The following is a 22,384-nucleotide window of genomic DNA, read 5'->3' as shown; positions in this document are numbered from 1 at the left end:
CCTTAGACTTGGTGACGGTGGGAAAGAAAAACTCCCTTTTAACAGGAAGAAACTTTCGGCAGAACCAGGCTCAGTGAGGGGCGGCCATCTGCCTCGACCGGTTGGGGGGGGGCACAGCTGTTATAACCCCTGACGCAGCATAGCTTCTAATTCTGAAAGATACGTAGATACCTTAAACCTGCACTCTATGCAGGACACCAAGTGATGACACGACTTGCAGTACTATAGGAGTCTATGCAGAAACAGTTTTCTCTCTTGAATCTCTGTAATTTTTTTGCTACTGAGTGTCTGGGTGCAGTCACTCATTTTGGGCCAATTAAATCAAATGAATTTCCATTGTCTAAGTTATAGCCCTATTGAACCTGCGTTAACCAGCTTTAATAGGGAGGGCCAAAGTCGTAGTTGTGCTAAATTTCCTCGAATTCTCCTCGGAGATTTTCAAGTAGCTTCCTTTGTTCTTGAAAGTTCTTTTCCATTTGTCTCATCGCTTCCCGTCCATTCCACATCTTTTTGGTAAGGTCACTAACCCTATTTTCTAAGGCTTTATTTTGTTGTTTGAGTATGTCAACTTGGACATCGTAGTTGTTTATCAGATTGTTATGTTCTTCCTGTGAAACTTTGGGAGTCTGAGCTTGGGTTTGCAACGCCATGTCTTCTGTTTTCAAGGCTTCCTGTACATCACACAGATTTTTCTTGACCTCTTCAAGCTCTCTTTTCTTTTCCTGAAATTCATGGCACAACAACTCCTTTTCTCTGTTGGTCACGTTAAATCATGTTGGGAGTCTTTCTCAGTGGCTTTGAAGATCCGTGATTCTCCTTTCACACCCTCATCGTGTGGTTTCAGTTCTTTTTGAGAATCACCACTCCTTTTGGAAAGCTCCTGGAGGTCCTGTTCAAGAAGTTCGTTATGCCGCCTCAATATGTCAATTTCATGTGCAAAGCATTGGCGTTCCAGGGTCTGTCTGAGCTGTTCACTGTCCGTTGTTTTGTTTTCCTCATTCATGATCCTTTTTCTTTCTTCACTCTCTTGTAACTCTTTAAAGGCTGTGTTTGCCTGATGGAGCTCAGTTTTAACAGCCTGTATTTCCTGTTGCATGTCATCTTTTTCCTTTTCAAAGTCCCTTTTCAGCTCACACATGCGTTTTTACCGTCACATCATTTTCCTCTCTTAAAGACTGGTTGTCCTTTTCCATGTCTCCCACTTTTATAACCAAGCCTGTCTTGCTGCTTTGCAACTCTCTGATTTCTGCCTCCATTTCCTGCATCACCTCTTTCTGTTGCTGGATCTCTTTGGTTTTGGAGCTGTTTAAATCCTTTAGAATTTGGTTCCAATATTCCAGGTCTTGAATTTTGAAGTGAATTGTTTCATTCTCTAGTTGCAGGTCTCTTTTCCTCTTGTTTTTAGAGAACCCACTTCGTTTGAAGAGAACTTCAATGTTTTTTTGGAGAATCTTGTTCTCATTTATGAGCTCTCTTTTTTGCTCCTTAAGGTCGGCGTTCTCGACTTTAAGGTCACGTATGGTAGAGTTTTGTTGTTTGAGAGTTTTATTCTCATTTTTCAGCTCTTTGATTTGCTGTTGAAGTTTTTCGTTCTCGGCTCTCATGTTGCATGCAACAGGATTTGACAGACTCATATTTCAAATTGAAGTTGATGCTAAATCTCTGTGCTAACTAAAATATTTTTTAAAAATACGGTCAACTGTGTCAGAAACTGAAGTTTCGAGTAGTTTAAGTGTTTTCCTGCCTAGTGAATTCTTCCACTATCTTTGAAAGACTGACAAGAGTGAGAACCTCTCCCCTATTTATAGGTTTTCGTGTGCTGATGTCATAAAGAAGATCAGAGATCAAAGGGATTCTGGTGAAACGTCACTGTGTCTGGTCTGGGGGGCGTGTCTGGTAGCCATGTGAAGACGTGTTGTACAGGGCTCCTCAATGGACTAACTTTTTTCATAATTCCATTGCTCCAAAACTAACGAACTTTTAACAACAGTACGATAACACGCCCGTGTGCTGCTCTGAGGCACTTTTTACATCTTCAAGGCTACGGTGTACGAAATATGAGCAAAACTAGATCGGGGAAAGAGCAGGCCGCAAAAGCCTCGGACCTGTCACGGTTGTTAAAGAGTGGACTCAGGCGCGGAGCTCAGAAATAATGACAGTGCATTTATTTACAGTGCAGCAAGGTGACAACAGTTCAAATGTGCAACAATGGTGATAGTGCGTCCCTCCTTCCGTGTAAGCCCGTGCGTGGTAGTGAGTGCCCGTCTCTCCTCCAAGTGCTTCCTTAGTGTCCGTAAATCCTCCGTCAATCCTTGGGTGAACACACACACACGACAGCAGAATGAGTACGAAGATCAGACAGCACTTCAATAACGTTAGCGACTCAAAAACACTACCAGGCTTAGTGCAATACTCCAGCGCTGTCTGTCGCTCAGCCACACCATTAAGTAGCCCTGCTGAAGATGGTAGTTGATTGGCAGCAGCTGGTGGATTGACTGCAGGTGCGGCAGCTCCGGGCGACAGCACTTCCGGGTCGGAGGTAGCCTGTTGCTAGGTTACCTCCTAACACATCACAGCGGAGCCGGAGGGGAAGACAGGGCGATAGGAGAGACACACACACACGCACACAGATATACACACACTGGCAGGTCGACCGGTCAGGGCGCCGTCAGATCCTGACAGGACCATGCTGAGGACAGACCGGAGGCACCACCCCATGACATGAGTGAGATTATGAGAGCTATTGCTAGCCCTGAAAAGAGGATATTGGACCGTATCGATTCAAGCACGAAAGATTTATTATTCCAGAGGTTGGGACATATTTTTTCTGCACCTGCATTTTGGTACCTGAATGGCAAGCTCGCAAAGTCATCTGCTCTTCGTTTTATAAGCTGGAATGTTAAAGGTATAAATAATCCGGTTAAACGCACAAGGGTTTTTACTCATTTAAAATCAATGAGATCCGATGTTGTATATCTGCAGGAAACACACCTCCGATCAAGTGAACAAATTAAACTAATTAAACTGTTTCTCTGCTTGTCTGCATTGCCACAAATTGTTCTATTTGGTGATGTATCATAGAACTGTACTATATAGTGTATGTAAGTTTCTGTGTTTGCTAGTAACTACCATCAACCTAAGGTCTCAGCTAATTTATCTTTGCAGAGATGTTCATTTGATTGTAACAGCAGTAGGAAAGAGCAGTAACAAGAGTAGGACAGCTAAGCTAATTATGGCTAAACATTTGGAATTTAGTGAAAGCAAAAATTGACCTTGCAAAGATGGATAGGTTTATTTAGAAAGTCAGCTATTTACATTTAGTGTTCGTCCCAAGTAGGAGATTTTGAATTGAGTCTAAATTGACCCCAAATTTACTTACATCAAAACTTCTGAAGATGCAGGTCTCTGTGCAGCGGCTGAAGTCTGTAGTGTAGAGGGTGAAGAGGAAGGGGGAGAGGATGGTCCCTTATGGTGCTCCTGTGTTGCTGATTACCTTGTCAGACACACAATGTGGAAGACGCACATATTGTGGTCTTCCTGTCAGGTAATCAACAATCCAGGACACCAGAGAAGCATCCCCCTGCATCGCTGTTAGCTTATCACCAAGCACTGGAAAAGTAAAAAAAAACATGAAGCTCACAGTGCTCGCCGGCTGGTCCGGGTGGATGTAGACACGATTGAGCAGATAGATGATGGCGTCCTGTGAGACGGGGCTGGTAAGCAAATTGAATGGGATCCTGATGTGGCCTGACAATGGGTGAGAGCTGGTCCAGGGTGAGCCTTTCCAGGGTCTTCATGATGTGGGAGGTCAGTGTCACAGGCCTGTTATCCTGGGGGCCACTGGGATGTGGCGTCTTTGGTACAGGGACGAGGCTTGATGTCTTCCACAGCACTGGGACCCTCTTCAGACTCAGCATGAACAGTTTATGGAAGACTCCACAAAGCTGGGGGGCACAGGCCTCGAGGACGCGGGGGCTCACTCCATCTGGTCCAGCAGACTTGCCTGAGTGGAGTTTCCTCATTTGCATCTGAACCTGGTAAGCATTTAACACTACTACACTGACATACATAATTTTCAATTTAATGAAGTTAAAAATTATGTTGACTTATTGTCAGTTGTTATTGACAGCAAGATTATTAGAAATATATGAAAAAAATGTACATTAAATGGGAAGTTCAGGAGCTGAATCAATGACAGTTTTTTTTTTTTTCAAATGAAAGTGACAAAGGTGCAGATTCATAGAGAGATGCTGTCAGATTAACAGATGTTAATGTGCAAAATGGGCTTTAACCCTCCCATTATGATGTGGGTCGAGTTGACCTGATTTAAAAATGTAAAAGGAAAAATTGTTAAAAGTACTTTTTAATACAAAATTGCTGTTTGGCTTAAAAAATGTAACCAGCTTGTAAAATGAAACTGGTTTACCTGGCAGCCAGAGTGGAGGCTAAAGGCGACTAAAACTACTTCTTTCTTTGCAACTGTGAGACATATTATACACACACACACACACACGACAGTAATGCTTGGCCCAGTGAAATTGAATGCTGATTGAAAGTACACCTTAATTATCAAATAAAAGCAAAAGAGAAAAAAAAACACAAGTAATATTTTTTAAAGACATTACTGAGAAACTTTCCAGGATTCGCCAACTGATGCATCAGTGGGTCTGAGTGCAGTCTCTCATCAAGTATGTTAAAATTGATGATAAAATTCAACAAAACTACAGGGAAACACTCTGGAAGATTCTGCTGCTGCTCATTTTTCTCCAATTCCAACCAGAAGTGCCACCAAAAAGCAAAGGTTTCCCAGAAGGTACACAGCGATCAGGTAACTGTCACCTTTGACCTGACAAAAAAAGTAAAATTATATTAGAAATACTCCATCTTGTGGCAATCAGTGATTGCTTGCTTTTATATTTCTTTCAGCTTACCAATGCTGATTCCATTTGATCAGCAGTATCATCTGAAACCCAGAGCAAAGAACAGTGAAATATTGCAGGGCACATTAACTGAAGTGAACTAAAGCAGCCAGCTATGTTTTTAATCATTTTATTTATACAGGTTGAGTTATGATATTAGTTTTAAGCTTTAACAGAAGAAGAACAATTTGAAATCAATTTAAATAAAATTGAGTCGAGTTGAGTAGTTGTGGTGATTGAAGAAAAAAAAAAAAAAACAACTTTCAGAACGATAACGATGTGCTGGAAGCTCTATGTAAACATTTAGCATGTCAAGTTGCCATTGGTCATGGAAAGTGTGTGTGGCACGGGGGGGGTAAAAAATTATTTAAAAATCACCAAACATTAACCAGTTTTTGTAGACACAAAGAGGTTGTGATCATATTTTTTTTTTTAAATAATTTGTGTGACTGAGCCACACATTGAGCCACAGCATTGTCAAACTACACGTGTCCAAAATTGGATAGTCTCAGTTGAGACAATTCAATGCAAGTTCTCTCTGATAACATTAGGTTGGTGGTGCATGAGCTGAGCCTTCGTGTATAGTATTCCCAGAGTATTTTCATGCATTTAATAAATCGAAAGATAAAGATTCCTTTGTCGCTGTACTTCAGCACAGTTAAAGTGTAACAGCTTTTGTTCCAGCAGACTACCATTGAGACATTCTTACGCGTTTTCACTCATCAATTCATAAATACCAATATTTGATGCTGCTGTATTATACACAGAAAATCTTGTGATACAGTGCTGTTTATTTTACCCATCCAACCCCATTCTGAGGTGTACAGGGGTTATACTCTTCGCTCAGTCAGCTAAATGCTGCTGAACTGATCAGGTGGCTCTTCACCGTGCAAATGGACTGTTGGGTGTAGATTGGTTTTTGTCATTAAAAGTGTATATGGGTAGTGATGATTTTTTCCTTCGTCACTGAAATGCAAAAAAAAAAAGGCTTACCTCTGTGTTTAACTACCCAATCATGGACCTCCAAAATGATGATGAAGAGAACTTCCCAGGCAAAGAAGCCACCCATCACTTTCAATAGCCACCCATCATCACTGTCAATCCTGTCCAGGCCTGTAAATATGGCTGCCACTGTGTGACACAAAGAAGCAGGCATTTTAAGACGAGCAGCATGGGTGACAGTGTGTCTGCTATTGAAAATGTTAGCATACAGTGGGGCAAAAAAGTATTTAGTCAGCCACCGATTGTGCAATTTCCCCCACCTAAAATGATGACAGAGGTCAGTAATTTGCACCAGAGGTACACTTCAACTGTGAGAGACAGAATGTGAAAAAAAAAATCCATGAATCCACATGGTAGGATTTGTAAAGAATTTATTCGTAAATCAGGGTGGAAAATAAGTATTTGGTCACCTCAAACAAGGAAAATCTCTGGCTCTCACAGACCTGTAACGTCTTCTGTAGGAAGCTTTTCTGTCCCCCACTCGTTACCTGTATGAATGGCACCTGTTTGAACTCATCATCTGTATAAAAGACACCTGTCCACAGCCTCAAACAGTCAGACTCCTAACTCCACCATGGCCAAGACCAAAGAGCTTTCGAAGGACACCAGGAAAAGTATTGTAGACCTGCACCAGACTGGGAAGAGTGAATCTACAATAGGCAAGCAGCTTGGTGTGAAAAAATCAACTGTGGGAGCAAGCATCAGAAAATGGAAGACATACAAGACCACTGATAATCTCCCACGATCTGGGGCTCCACGCAAGATCTCATCCCGTGGGGTCAAAATGATCATGAGAACGGTGAGCAAAGATCCCAGAACCACACGGGGGGACCTGGTGAATGACCTGCAGAGAGCTGGGACCAAAGTAACAAAGGTCACCATCAGTAACACACTACAACGGCAGGGAATCAAATCCCGCAGTGCCAGACGTGTTCCGCTGCTGAAGCCAGTGCATGTCCAGGCCCGTCTGAAGTTCGCCAGAGAGCACATGGATGATACAGCAGAGGATTGGGAGAATGTCATGTGGTCAGATGAAACCAAAGTAGAACTTTTTGGTATAAACTCAACTCGTCGTGTTTGGAGGACGAAGAATACTGAGTTGCATCCCAAGAACACCATACCTACTGTGAAGCATGGGGGGTGGAAACATCATGCTATGGGGCTGTTTTTCTGCCAAGGGGACAGGACGACTGATCCGTGTTAAGGACAGAATGAATGGGGCCATGTATCGTGAGATTTTGAGCCAAAACCTCCTTCCATCAGTGAGAACTTTGAAGATGAAACGAGGCTGGGTCTTCCAACATGACAATGATCCAAAACACACCACCCGGGCAACAAAGGAGTGGCTCCGTAAGAAGCATTTGAAAGTCCTGGAGTGGCCTAGCCAGTCTCCAGACCTCAACCCCATAGAAAATCTGTGGCGGGAGTTGAAAGTCCGTGTTGCTCGGCGACAGCCCCAAAACATCACTGCTCTCGAGAAGATCTGCATGGAGGAATGGGCCAAAATACCAGCTACTGTGTGTGCAAACCTGGTAAAGATCTATAGTAAACGTTTGACCTCTGTTATTGCCAACAAAGGTTATGTTACAAAGTATTGAGTTGTATTTTTGTTATTGACCAAATACTTATTTTCCACCCTGATTTACGAATAAATTCTTTACAAATCCTACCATGTGGATTCATGGATTTTTTTTTTCACATTCTGTCTCTCACAGTTGAAGTGTACCTCTGGTGCAAATTACTGACCTCTGTCATCATTTTAGGTGGGGGAACTTGCACAATCGGTGGCTGACTAAATACTTTTTTGCCCCACTGTATATACAAGATGGTAGAATGAAGTAAAACACAAGCTTACCAGCTATAGATTTTATTACCACCGCATTTAAAAAATGTGTCCAGTTGAACAGATACCTCCTATCAAAGAAAAGAGAAGAACTATAAAATCATAAGCTTCTGAAGTTCTTGTCTAAAATTTCTCCTGCATCCAATTTATGAAAACAAGTATCATTACTGAACATACAATTTTACTAAATCTATATTTCACTTAAAAAATATCTCATTTACTGAGTCTGGCCTCCAAAGCTACAACCAGGCTATATTTATTAAAAGTACCATTATTACTAAGAGGAAGGAATAACTTTCACGAGTCGTGTGCTAATTATTTTCCTACTTGGTGTTTCAGTGTGAAAGTGTGCTCTGATAAAGCACATGCAGGCTACACTTTGCAAAAGTTTGAAATTTTAAAAACTTTTATGGCTGAAGTATGAATACAACTCTTAGGGTTATCAAATAACTTTATAACCTCACTTTGCCGAGTGAGCAGTGCATTTAGTCATTAAGCACGTACTGCCCCATTCCTTCGGTTTATCGTGTTTTCAAAATTTGTTAAATAATTGTAGAGAAAAAAAAAGTGAGGCCATTTTTTTTTTAAAATAATATTTGAACAGAGTATTCTTAAATGTGTATAGGCATGATATAGCATATTGATTAAACACACACAGATGGATACATACAGGTGATGTTGTGGTCCGCAGCGCAGCAAGGCCCCGATAGGCTGGATGAGTGAGAGGATCATAACCAGGCACCCCAACACTGGATGTGCTCCCTGGATACCAAACACATTAACAGTGCTAATCATGGGGCATAAATATCAGTCTGAGAGCTGAAACACACAACTAAAGAGTGCTTAATGAATATCAAGAGAAAAGAAAAAAAAAAACACTTTGAAGAGGTATATTAATCTTGCCTGTGGATGCAACTTGCAGACTGGAGGAGCTGAGGATTGATCTATGGACCTTCTGTTTGATAGATGACTTGCTCTACTACCCAAGTGAAGGTAAAGCCTCCACAAATAACCCCAGAGTGAAAAGTACGAGAGTACCTTTGAGAGTACCATGAGAACTTAATCATTTCTAGATGTACCTCCCTATGAGTGGCACTTCTGCTCCACTTGCCTTATGTCTTAATGACTTGCAATATTGGCTTATAAATATGCACCAACTTTTTGTCATCTCCACAGTTTGCATTTTGTCCCTTAGGTTGTACATGGTGTCGCTATTCTCTTCTACAATCACATCACAACCAAAAGCTGGAGATGACCATCCTCCTTCAGTCTGGTTTTGCCAGAGGGTCCTACTGTTACACGGGAGTTGTTTCTGCACACCAAAGCCAAGGGGTGGAGGGGTCCATACCTGGTTGGTATGGTTAGTGGGAAGGAAATATTCCCTTCTATTCTGTTAGAAACCTCCAGCAGAACCAGGCTCAGGTGATACAGCCATCTGCTGCAACTGGTTGGAGGTGATTGGGAGACGCGACAGACAAAATGTTATGGAAGCAAGCCAGAGAGTAACTAAGGATTAAATGCAAAGTGGTGTATAAACACACTCTTTGGACTTCCTAAGCAACGGGTCTTGCATAGGTGTTTGGACTATTAAAAAATGAATGGCTGACAATTTTCTTCAAACAGAAAACAAAGTCCTTGTTTGTGCCTAATGTAATTAAAACTCTTGATGTCCACGCAATATCAACTAAATCTTCAATGAGGAACGTTTGGGGTTCTTTTGAACTTAACTATTTTGATTGTGAAGCACTTTGCAGAAATGATCTTGAAAAGTGCTATATATAAATAAATTTGTACTTAAATATAGGGTTTAAAAACTGGAATTAAATGTTGCAACATAATTTGGAGAGTATTTGCATTCATGTATTCAACAATTACACCCAATCCTGTGTGAACAACACATAAAATTTAGTTGGAATAAATAAGAAAATAAATATTATTACACAGAGAAACACGGTTTTATCATTTGATTGTCGCTGTAATGAATAGTACAAAACCATAACTTAACTAAGATTCTTAGAATCTAGCAGAGTTAGTGTACTAACCCCAGACCAGTTCTGAGAATGAACGAACACAAGGATGAAAGCAGTGATTGTGGCAGCTACTGTCAGACACATTATTCCAACATGGACCTGGAGGAACACAAAGAATACAGCATGATACGGTGGCAGCTAAACCAATACATTTGTCCACATAACATTAGGCTTGGACCAAGCTGTCTTACAAGTCTATTATATCTTGGATTGGATTGGATATCTGAAATTACTTATGAAGTTAATATTTTTAGTCATGAAATTTATTCTGGAAACACCAAGTTTAAGTTATTTTCAAGCCTAGTTTAGTTTACAAAAACTTTGGTTCCACATTGAAAAGATAATACATGGTTTTGTCTATGATGTCTCACCATAAACCAGAGATCTTTGTCGCACATTTTTTTTCCCTTGGCCATTTTTTTTAGATATCGGGCAACCATCATGCCGAGTGATCCTGTGGTCATCCAGGCAATCAGCATGAGTGATCCTGAAACACAGTTAAATATTGAAATTCTCTCCACTTCTCTTTGTTTTAGGAGTTAAGATGAATTTCTTCCCCTGGAGTAAACATGTGGTCTGTCAACTGACTAAAAATTTAGAGCAGAAACATTTGACTGTAGTCGTCAAATTCTGGATTTAAACTAATGAGTCAACAGAGCAAAGGTAATATGACAAGTGAGCAGCCAAACAGCAACCTTGGGCCAAGAAACTGAGTCCATTGCCATAATTACAGGTATACCATTAGCAGAAAAGCAGCACAGAAATGTTTTTCACATCTTCAAAATTCTATTAGTTTTCAAACATCTGAAGATTGTTATAAATTATTGTTTTGCATATCCTTGTCTCATGAAAAAGGACAGTTATTGTTAAGAGACCACCCATCTATGTGTCCAACCTCATCCACTGTTTTGGTTCCTTGTTTGTGTAACTTGTGTCTGTGAAACATGTGCAGTTCAATTTAAAGGACTGCAAGTCTACTCAGTATTATAGATTAAACACTTTAATCGTGCTAAAAGTACAAATGAAATGACGTTCCTGGTAGCATTTATCTTCCAAGGACTTTCAAATCATTTAGCTGTGAACAGGTTAGCAAAAAATGACAGAGGACTTTGCTGAAATTATTTTGGACTAAAAAAAACATTTTTATTTTACATGTATCACTTTGTGCAAGGTCTTACCATGAGCTTTGATGATATCAGGAACATCACCTTTGCCAACAACAAGGGGATTATTTATATTGATCCTTTTATTGCTGATGAAGGTACCCATATGGATTCTTATTGATCCTGTAGGAAAGATATATCAAAGTTTACAGACACTTGTATATGTGTATGCATGTGTGAGTGTCACACAGGATAACATTTAACCACACCAACATTTAAATTTCACAGAATAAGCTATGAATACGTTTCCACATACCACAACCAATCTCTCTCTTGTGGTGGCATAAATTGAAAGTGGGATTCATGAGTGAATAATACATAAAAGGAAATAGTCTGACATTGAACTTGATGTGAAAAAGAAAAAGTGTAACATGCCTAGAAAAAAAAAAACCCATTGGTTGGAATAATGAAAAAAAAAAAAAAGGTGAGAGTGAATATGGCCAAAAGGCATCAGCTTTATGTGCATATAATACATTCAGCTAATAGCTAATGCATGAGTAGGTGCAAGTTTGTAATCTACTATTTAGATACAAGCTGGGTTAGGTTTCCTTTTAAGGAAAAAGACTAAGCTTTGCATGCCTATGAAACAAGTTTCATTTTCATAAACTGGTAGGGACAGAGGTATTAAAAGTGAACTCATTTGACACTTTTTACATTATTGGAAAAGGAACCACAGTCAAAGGCCCTGCATAACCGTTCCAAGTAAAAGTATTTACTGGAGTACAATTGTAAACAATAAAAAACACGTGCTTATTAGATCACCTGCAAAGTATCATTTGAAAGAGACCTTTCCAAACAGTTTAAAAGACTGACTTGTTTGGTGTAACAAACCATCTGACACATCAAATTATGTTACCATTGTTGCTGGGTCCATAGGAAAACAAGAGGTAGTAGGCCTGGTTGAAACCAGAAGTCCCCTCAATAGAAATTGTGTTTGTGGTAGTAAAGACACAACTGATGACACTGTTCTGCAATGACGTTGTTATATTATAAACATTCCCCTGTTGGAAACAAACACACATAAATCTCAGATGTAATTTATGGAGTAAGATGGAATTCACAAAAAATACACATGCAGTTCACTTTTTCCACAGAACTGAATGGAAACATTCTAGCCTTGTATAAATCGCTGCTATCACAAAAAATGTAGTACCAGAGGAAGAACTTGTGGCTTTGATCGTCCTGTTGAATACATATGTTCCACCTCAACTTGTCCATTGCTTTTCATAACACAAACGTAAATGTCATCATTTCCCTGGGGAAAGACAAATTTGGAATGAATTAGCCTGTTTTACAAGTTGTGAATGATTTAGCGTTGCTCACAAAATTGGTGGGAATCATCAGAATATTTTATTAATCCTATAGGAAATATGCAAATTGGAGGTAAGTGAACAATGACTGCGATACAGCAGCTTTTCACCAACAGGTGCTCTTAAATACAAATACACCAAGAGGCTTATTGCTGTTATTGCTTAAAAAACAAACAAATAAACAAAAACCTAACTTTAATTTCAAGGGACTGATAATTTTGTCTTTACATTACCATTCTTTGATCATCAGAGAATCCAAAAGCAATATATCCTTCATAAGGACCCGTCATCTCAAAGTGGGCAGCTTCACCACCGGCTAACATCTTGGCTGACATGAAATAACAGCTATCACTGACTGCTGGGTCACAGTTTGAAGGCTGACTGAAGCACACCTTGGTGACCCCACAGTCAGCACTAGAGATGGGTCCAGCTGATTTCTGCACACACAGGAAGAGAAAACTTTGGCATCATCATTTTGAATATACTGTGTAATCTTATTTTTTTATTTATACGGCACCAAATCACCAAATCTGGCGTGTGGCCAGAACGACAGTACCAATTTGTTTATTTGGTAGTTCAATGAAAGGCTTCAGTTAGGTAAAAGTGAGAAAAAAATGCATTCACATTTGCAGTTTTGTCTTGTTATACAATACTGGAAATTTTAAAAACAAAATGCTACATTTTCGGAAATATTTGTGGGCATTTTCTTGTTTGTTTGTTTGTTTTTGTGCTACTTGAACACTAAATTGGCCCTCACATGAGATGACAGTGTCAGCAGTGGCCCACAGCTCATTTAAGTTTGAGACCACTGTAGTAAATAAACTGGTCCTTATAACCATTCACACACATGCACTGTGACGTACAGACTCGAGAAACTGGTGAGTGAACCACCAAAACCTAAGCAGACAACCTGCTCTATTTTCTGAGCTGCTCAGTCCCAGAGGAGTTGCAGAATACAGAAGATGGTAGACTTCCATCAGCCTCTAAGCCAACAGATAATAAATCAGTCCATTTGTAGGATGAAACTGCCAACCAAACTATGTTCAAAACAGACATTGTTACTTACAACAAGTGATCCAGGTTGTAAACTGCCATTGTCAGTGGATGTAGTGAGGGCACCTGCAGATCTAGCAGCTCTGCCGTTAGTGAAGGTCAGGACAGGGCTCGTCACATTGATCCAAAATGTTGTAGAATTCTGCACAAAGGATGCACTGCAGCGACACCAAAACCAGTGTGAACTGGGGTATAAACACCTGAGCTTTATGAAAGTGCTTTGCTAATTTGAGCAAGGCAGACAATGAAATTATTCTTGTTAAAATGGAGTTTTTCCTTTCCACTGTTGCCAAAGATCTTGCTAATAGTAGTGATGATTGTTGGGGTTTTCTCTGTATGATTGTAGGGTCTTTACCTTACAATATAAAGCACCTGAGGCAACTGTTGTTATGATTTGGTAAATAAAATGTAATTAATAGACCATTTACCAGAAATGAACCGCTTTGATGTCTCTTGATGGTTCTGATCTCCATGTCACCTGAACGTAGCTGCTATTAAAGCCTGATGTGTGGGACACAGCCGAGTTCTGGACACACATTTGCATAAAGGGAGAGAGAGAGTGCAAGTGACATGCCAAACACAATATACCTTGCTGCATAGTTTTAATTAACTTGTCACAAAAACTAATGACACTGTATATAGGACACGTAAGTCATATGTTCTCTCCTGCACAATGCTGCACATTTTCTATACTCAGCCACGTTTGTTATGCGTTTTGTTGTGTGTTGTTATACATTGCTACCAGAGATTTTGTGGTTGTAATACAGTCAGATGTCTAGTAGGCCTATAATTTTTGTCTCTTTGAATATAAATGGCATAATTAATCCAATTAAAACAGCAAACATGCTATTGCAATTGACAAAGACTAAGGTTCAGATAGCATATATACAGGAATCTCATCTCGCTGATAGTGAACATACAAAATTAAACAGAATGGGACACTCCAAGGTATATTTTTCCTCGCGTAGAGGGGTAGCAATTTTGCTTTCCAATAAAGTTAATTTTGATTTCATTTCCGACCACAAAGATAAGGAGGGAAGATACACTATGGTTAAGGGTAAAATAGATGGAGTCTTAGTTAGTCCGTTAAATGTTTATATGCCTCCAGGTAGCAACTGGGGATTTTACTAACAGATACTTGAGCTATTCACAACCCAAAGCCCAATATGTGGGGGTGATTTTAACATAAGACTGGATCCTAAAATGGATAGTTCTAATGGGAGGACAAATACTAAAAGCATTAGTAAAAAGGTTAAGAATTACATGAAAGAGCTTGGAATAGTGGATATATGGAGATTCAAGATGTTATTGTCATGTGTCACACAAGAAAAGGCATTTCTCCGTGCAATGAAATTCTTTTTTTGTTGTCCACCCATAGATGCCGACTAATATATACAATAGAAATAGAACATATAAATACAAATAGCACAAAAAAATAAATGAAGACGGAAACAAAGACAGAAGAAGGAGACAAAATATGGAGATTTGAAACAGAGATATGTGCAGGGAACATAACCTTACTGTACGGGATTATACCCACTATTCCTCAGCACACAATGTTTACTCCCGAATTGATTTTTTCCTGATGTTTAAAAGCAACAGGTAGCCTGTGTATTTGACACTTAATATAAACAATGAAACAAAATCTACCATCTGGAGGATAAATACAAACATTCTGAATACAACTGAAGTTAAAGACATTTTGAAATTAGAAATTCAATCTTATTTAGAATATAATGATAATGGTGAGGTTTCAAAAGTAACACTATGGGATGCTTTAAAAGCATGATCTGATATCTTTGTGTTGGTGTTGTTCCCACATCATCATGACCAATCACATTGTTGTGACGCCATACTTTTGCAACTTCGGAAAAAAACGCAGTAAAAAAGAAAAGTACTTAACTTGCGAGAAACCGCCTCTGTCTGCCGATCCAGCAAAATTCTGAATTCTTTGCATTTCAGGATACTGTTCTTTAATAAACGGTAAGTATTATACATATTGTCCTTGCAACATTGGAATTTCATAAATGAATGACTCACTTGGCTTGCAAAAGTATTACGTCACAACAAGGTGATTGGTCACTTGCAATGTTGAACCTTGAACAACATTTATTATGATGATGTGGGAACAAAACCAACACGAAGATATCAGATCATCCGCTTTAAAAGCAGTAGTTCATGGTAAGATCATAGGTATCTCCTCTGTGCTAAAGAAGTGCAGAAAGCAAAAACTACAAGAGCTAGAAAGTACATTTATAAAACTAGTGAAAGAACACTCAGTTTCACTATGTAACTCAGTCAGGACAAAAATAAAGGAAGTGCGGAGGGAGACAGATGCGATAAATATAGAAGAGGTTCAAAAGAACCTTCTGTTTACAAAACAACGGTACTATGATACAGGAGGAAAAGCATAAAAACTTCTGTCATAAGGTTAAGAAAACAACAGGCAGAAAGAACAGTCTAGAACAGTCTAGAAAGAGGAACCCGTCAAGGATGTGGAGCTTCCGCACTTCTGTTTTCTCTATTTGTCAATATATAAGACAAAGCGTAGAAATAACAGGGGTCCCCCATGGGTTGCCCTATTTGCTGATGATATATTGATTTTCTTGACTAATCCAACTGAATCACTTTCAAAATGTGATGAGATTGTTAGATGACTATGGATTTCTTTCAGGATATAACATTAACATTAATAAAACTCAAGTATTAAAGCTTAACTACCATCCAACAACTAAAATTAAAAACACATATAAATGGAACTGGGACTCAGACCACATCAAATATTTGGGGGTTGTGCTGACTGAAGATCCAACTAAACTGTTTGAAGCCAATTATGACCCTTTGCTCTCAATGATTAAGAAAGACTTGCAAAGATGGAAAACTGTTCCCTTCTTGACGCTGCAGTCTCGGGTGGAATCAATTAGGATGAATGTCCTCCGTCGCTTACTGTATCTATTTCAAAGCTTACCGATTTGGATACCACAGAAACATTTTGAGGTATGACAGAATATTGGCCAAGTATATCTGGCAAAATAAAAGAGCAAGAATTAAATATAAAACAATGCAACTATTGGAAGAAAAATGGGGCATCAGTTTACAATGCCTTCGTGACTATTATTATGCAGCCCAATTAAGACCCCTGATGTGTTTATGTTCACCAACCTATTCCTCAGGCTGGAAAGATGTTGAAGGGACGGTTATAAATGGGGTGCCAATTATGGCACTTTTGGCAGATAAGAAATAAAACTGGCATCTTGGGTGATTTTATGCTCGATTCTCTCCTGAATAGTTGGGATGGTGTTATTCAGACTAGTGGGCTGGAGAAAGCAGTTAAGATATTGAGATGATTGCTTATGACTTTTTGCCCAATATTCACAATAATAGGTTTAGGATATGGGTATTTAAAGGTTTAACTACTTATTATTCTCTTACCCATGAGGGGGCAATCTTGAGTTTTGATATATTAAAACAAAAATATGGATTGGGTCAAGACAATTTTTACAGGTATTTACAAGTCTGGCATTATTTTGATCAAAAAATTAAAATTATAATAGAAAACAGTGAAATGGGCTTTCGTGGAAACTTTTTCCACGTTAACAAAAGAGACCAACTCTGAATACATTAAGATAAGGTGGGAGACGGAGGGAAATGTACTCATCCCTAGTGAAAATTGGGTAAAAATGTGTCAACTGCAGCAGACCACAACAGTCTCCAATACATGGCGAGAGTTTGGATGGAGACACTTAGTGAGATATTTTATTACACCAATTCAAAAAAGGCACCGAGGAGGTGGCGACTCATGTTGGAAGCTTTGTGGGACCTCTGGAGCTAAACATTATCATGTCTTCTGGGAATGTAATGTAATTTTGGTCCTGTATGTGTAATCATATATATTGTGTTTTTGGATCTAAAATCCCACTGTGCATTTGAGTGTATATATTTGGGAGATGTAAACACGCAAAACTGGAAGAAGTCTGATATGAGACTGTTGGCAATTCTATTGATTGCTAGCAAAAAAGCCATTACAAGGAAATGGTTAAAGGTTGAACCACCGTCACAGGAGGACTGGATGAATATAGTCAACCAAAACTACATCATGGAAAAACTATCATTCACTTTGAGGATTCACAGTGACAAGTTCTATGAGCAACGGTCAAAGTGGACCGAATATGTTAAACCAATAAGATCTGACTTTGTGTAAGGTTCTGGAAGTACGAGTGATACATGGATTTCGGGGACGTCTAGGCCCAGTGACACTGATGCAGCTGACTTTTCTATTGACCCAAATTAATTTAACTATATACGTAAGAGTACATATATTAAATAATAATAGAAAAATTGATAATAATAATAATAATAACAAGAATAATTATAAAAAATATTATTATAATAAATAATTAGTCCAGTAAAGTGGCAAATAAGGATCCTCGGAAGAGTCTGGCAGCTCAGCGTTGCTGAAAGTGAAGTTGTCTGAATCTGGGGTACATTTGGGTACTCCCAGATCCAGTCCTTTTTGGACCGATGATGTACTCATATATGTCATATATATCCTATTCTTTTTTCCTTCCTTTCTGGAACCCTTCCCATGTATGTGGCTTTTTTATGTGGAAGGGGGGGGGGGGGGGCTGTCTGCCTGCCTGTTTGTTTCTTTATGCTGCACTGTTGTTATTGAAAACTTAAAAATAAATATATTAAAAAAAAGAATGACAGCAAAAACTTTGGCATCAAGCTGATAGCAGACTTGAGTTCCAGTACATAAACATGCTGCTCACATTAACTTCCAGAATACTCACAGCTCTCTGGCTGCAGGTGAGGAGTTGAGCAGCCCCGTCTGGTATGGCAAAGGAACCCACAGGACTCTTGCTTCCCAGTTCTCTAGCCTCCAATAGGAAACCAGTAAATGGTGTAGAGGCTGGACCCTGGAGCTCAACTTGGAATCAGAAAAACAAAAATGAAGAAGAATGAAACTGGTGTTATTCTTTGACAATAAGATTTTTGAAAAATAACCTTAGTCACTTTTAGGGCTGCAACGATCAACTTACTCAAATACCTTTATTATTTCAAAAAAAGAGAAAGGAAAAAAAAAATTATCAAGGATTTTAGGAGGAGTTGATGCTTCATTTAATGCATGACTGGATAGCTCAGTTGTCAACATGTAAATGCAAGCGTGTCACCCACATCTGCGGCTAAAACATATTTACAATAGAAATGTTTCCAGGAGCACGGCTGTGCATAACAGTCATGACAGCCTTAAGCCCAAGCAGCCTCTGTTTACACAAAAAAACTGATAACACAACAGCCGCAGTGACAATGATGTTATCACAATTTAACATGGAGCCCGAGTCAGTCTCCACACAACACAAAGAGCAAAGAGGTTCATGTGGAGTGAAAGAAAACATTTTTCTAGCGCCCAAAGCAGCAGCACTTCAAAATGTAACCACCATTAAAACCTTTACTCGAGTCCTTCAGTCTCCCTGTTTAACAAGCACCAACGTGGGGAAAAAGGTGAACTTTGTAGCTGCTTCATCCACTGCCATTTGTTTTACACAGAAAAACATCTACCGTAAGCTACGAAAGTTTCATTAAAATATGCTGATGAACTGTTAACTTAGACTGGTACAATGCTTAAATCAGGCAGCTTGCTTGGGGCTAAAGGGCAGCCATTTCGCTTTCTATCACACTCACACCTCCAGAAAGCTGGCGCGACTAAGACTGTGAAAGGACCCGACATGACTCAGCACATGTTGTCTATGCTTTGGTCCACCAGCACCTGGCGTGTACGCCCTTGGTACCTTACCAGAACCCAGTATGTCTCTCTTATACCAGGGGAAGGGTGGCGCCGATGTCACCACAATATTGAGGCTCGCCGGCCAGTTACAGAAGAGCCACGGCTGCAACCACCTGACTGCGGCATCATGAAGTCACCTTGCCAGTTGCTTCTCCACCTGCCAGAAGCAGTGCCAATGATCTTTGGGAGGCCAAGCCATCACATCATTTGTCATCGCTGTGGCGGGAAGGCTCACAGCAACAGCTTGGGCCTTCCCTGAGAGCAGCGGCAAGAAGCGGAGGGTTCGCTCTTTACCCAGCCACCGGCACGCCTCCTCTGTAGCCACAAAGACCCCTAGAAACACCCTAGGGGTGTTCCTTCTCCACCATCCGGTAAGCGTCATGGGGGAAATGGCGGGGGAGTTTTCCAACACCTCTGTCTGATGTTCGACCTGGGGCTGCAGCATCACCAGTCATTTGCGATGCACTGCTGCCTGCTCCTGTTGCGTCGCCACCAGCTGCATCACAATCTGACCATATATATATATATATATAGAGAGAGAGAGATGTGTGTGTGTGTGTGTGTGTGTATACACACACCAATATTTTTGAATACATGTGTCCATATTTATGTTTGTATAGTTTGTTTGTATAGTGAACAAGAAACGATTCTCCCTCCTGGGTCGGTCTGCTTTTATGCACAGCACTGTGCTGTAGTCAAGCAATGCCACTCCCTCACATACACAGTGACAATGGAACAATGGAAGATCTGTGATGAGAGTCAAGGAAGGATGTGTGTCTTTTATATTTGCAGGTCAGTCAATGTGTGGGATATTTTGTATAGATACGGCAGGCATTTCTGAAAGTTGTAACACAGAGGTTTGGCCTGGCTTGGATCTGAGCAACTTTGAGTGAGCAAATGCGAATGTGCCAGGCCTCAAGGATAATGGGTGGTTTGCACAACAAAAGCTGGAGGAGAAACGAGCTGACGACCTGTGAAAATCTCCCGAGGTGATTAACACCTCGGGACTTGCACCATAAAATAAAAAACCCAGTAATTCTAGGGGGTGTTGGGTTTAGGGAAGTTACGCAAATTTGCGCAGGTTTAGTAAATCTAGTGTTAAGGATCCTTTTATTATGTTAACTTTTATTATAGGTACAGCCAGAAGTATTCCATACACATTGCATAAATATTTGTGCTCATTTAGAGTTGCTGCATTAGTCTACAGAGGGTCTCAAGCTCTGTCTGGCGCGAGTCCAGACAGTCTATTGTGAAAGGACTAGAGCATAGAAGGTTGATTGCATACACGCTTACAAATACATATAACCTGGGAATAGGCCTGAGCAGAGGCCCAAATGTATTCAGCTTCTTGTTGCAAACCTGTTGCGTTTTGTTCTACTTGGTAACAGATGACTGGAGTCAATAACCATCCCTCAGACACCCTGAAGGCTTGAAGTTTATTACCTTGTATGGAAGGTGTTATAGAAAAGAGAAGTTTTATGTCTGTTTATAGCCATTAAAGATGTACAAGATGTACCATTCACTGTAACTAACGTCTTTAACCTATTTTAATCTGTGATTGACGCCATGGGGGGGGGGGGGCGTATACCCCACTGCTTATAAGTGTTCTCAACGTGTATTTTTGTCAGAAGACATATGCTGATATCTCTTCTCCTGTGTGTTAATAAACTCACCATTTGATTGCACTTTTCTGTGGCCTCCGTGGTTTGTGACACTGCTCTGCATTGATTGATTCCCAACAATACACATATATATACACATATATATATATATATATATATATATATATATATACACATACATACATATATATACACATACATACATATACACACACACACACACACACACACACACACACACACATATATATATATAAAACACATTATAACTATAGTATAGTGTATTTTTTTATCTATGTTTTCCCTAGATTTGGTTATGAACGAGCAAAATAAAAACAATACACAAGTCCCAAAAATGTATTCTGTTCATCTGGATGTTGCGTTTTCAGATGAATAGAATGCATTTTGGGGGATTTCCTTACCTTGATGATTGAGCATGCATCAAGACATAACACATAACGTTATGTTATTGAGTTTTTATTTGGGAACAGGCAGAACGTCCTGTCTTCCTTGCTGGCCCCATATGTGCAATTCACTTGTATTTTTATTTTTATTCCTATTTATTCTATTTATCCCCTTCGTATATTTTATTTATATATGTCTCTGTATTTATATATATGTGTGTGTGTGTGTGTGTGTGTGTGTATAATATTCTGTAACTGTAACTTCTGTCGGTGCTGTGCTTTTGGAAACCGAATTTCCCAGAGGAACCCACCCGAGGGATTAATAAAGTTTTATCTTATCTTATCTTATCTTATCTTATCTTATCTTATCATATTTCACACGCTGGTTTGCCATCTCCCACAAAATCACCTCCAAAACACACTACAAATTTCACCAATAATTCATTTCCTTATAAACCACTGAATCGAGTGACATACCAACGGCCGTCGAGCTTTCTCTCACTCATGTTTGCTTACCTATGACATCCTCTCCGAGTCCGTAGCGCCTTTGCTCTGTAGTGACAGTGAAGGGTGACGGTGCAGTCTGTGGGCTCAGCCCAGAGTGGTGGAGTTCCATGTCTTCACAGCTGTCTATAACCACACCTGAGCCGTGGCCCCGGACCAGCGGAGCAGTGCACAGCAGCAGCAACACAGGAAGAGCCATTGCAACAAAAGTATTCTCCAGTCGACTCCTCTCTGTAGTCAAGAAAAACTGCAAAACAGAGTATCACAGTACTACCGACGAGCGGGGTGGAGCACTGCAGGTAAATCTGGGAGTGCCAGTAATTGATAACTAGGGATGCGACGCTCGATACTTCTGTTTCGACAGCATGTCGAGTTTAGAAACGGTAGATGTTTTGAAATTCCGTGAGTAAATACACCCACGTCACGTAACCATGGAGTTCCCAAAGGTGACTTACTGTGTTCAGGCGGAGGAGGAGACGGGATTCCTATTTTTACAAACCAGAGCACACGCGTGTGTAAAGGAAAATGGAATTGTTTTTTGGGGGTGTGAATTGGGAAGACCAGTATATGTTCATAAGATTGTTGGGTTTTCCTCTGTATCTATTATTGTACGATCTACAATATAAAGCACCTGGAGGCGACTGCTGTTGTGATTTGGCGCTATATAACTAAAATTAAATTGAATTGAATTGAATAGAAAAACCCACTTAAACGCCGAGATCCAAATAGCAGATAAATAATAAATA

The 22,384-nt window shown here is 39.8% G+C and overlaps 1 protein-coding gene across 1 annotated transcript; it reads right to left on the bottom strand.

Moving 5' to 3' along the window:
* Positions 1-3,073: 3,073 nt before the first annotated feature.
* LOC120732919 (putative ferric-chelate reductase 1) lies at positions 3,074-22,073 on the bottom strand. The gene is made up of 15 exons (XM_040030834.1): positions 21,651-22,073; positions 18,114-18,250; positions 13,749-13,846; positions 13,334-13,478; positions 12,501-12,704; positions 12,111-12,212; positions 11,814-11,958; positions 10,973-11,080; positions 10,166-10,281; positions 9,807-9,893; positions 8,435-8,526; positions 7,777-7,835; positions 5,913-6,050; positions 4,932-4,963; positions 3,074-4,846 (listed from the first exon to the last, which is right to left on the bottom strand). Exons 1-15 carry the CDS (start codon positions 21,835-21,837, stop codon positions 4,757-4,759), a joined length of 1,740 nt encoding a protein of 579 aa, XP_039886768.1. The 5' UTR covers positions 21,838-22,073; the 3' UTR covers positions 3,074-4,756.
* Positions 22,074-22,384: the final 311 nt, after the last annotated feature.

This window comes from Simochromis diagramma, unplaced genomic scaffold (genome assembly GCF_900408965.1).
Source record: "Simochromis diagramma unplaced genomic scaffold, fSimDia1.1 OVJJ01000361.1, whole genome shotgun sequence".
Taxonomy (NCBI): domain Eukaryota; kingdom Metazoa; phylum Chordata; class Actinopteri; order Cichliformes; family Cichlidae; genus Simochromis; species Simochromis diagramma.
Note: the sequence above shows the minus strand (reverse complement) of the source record. Positions and strands in the feature narration are given on the sequence as shown.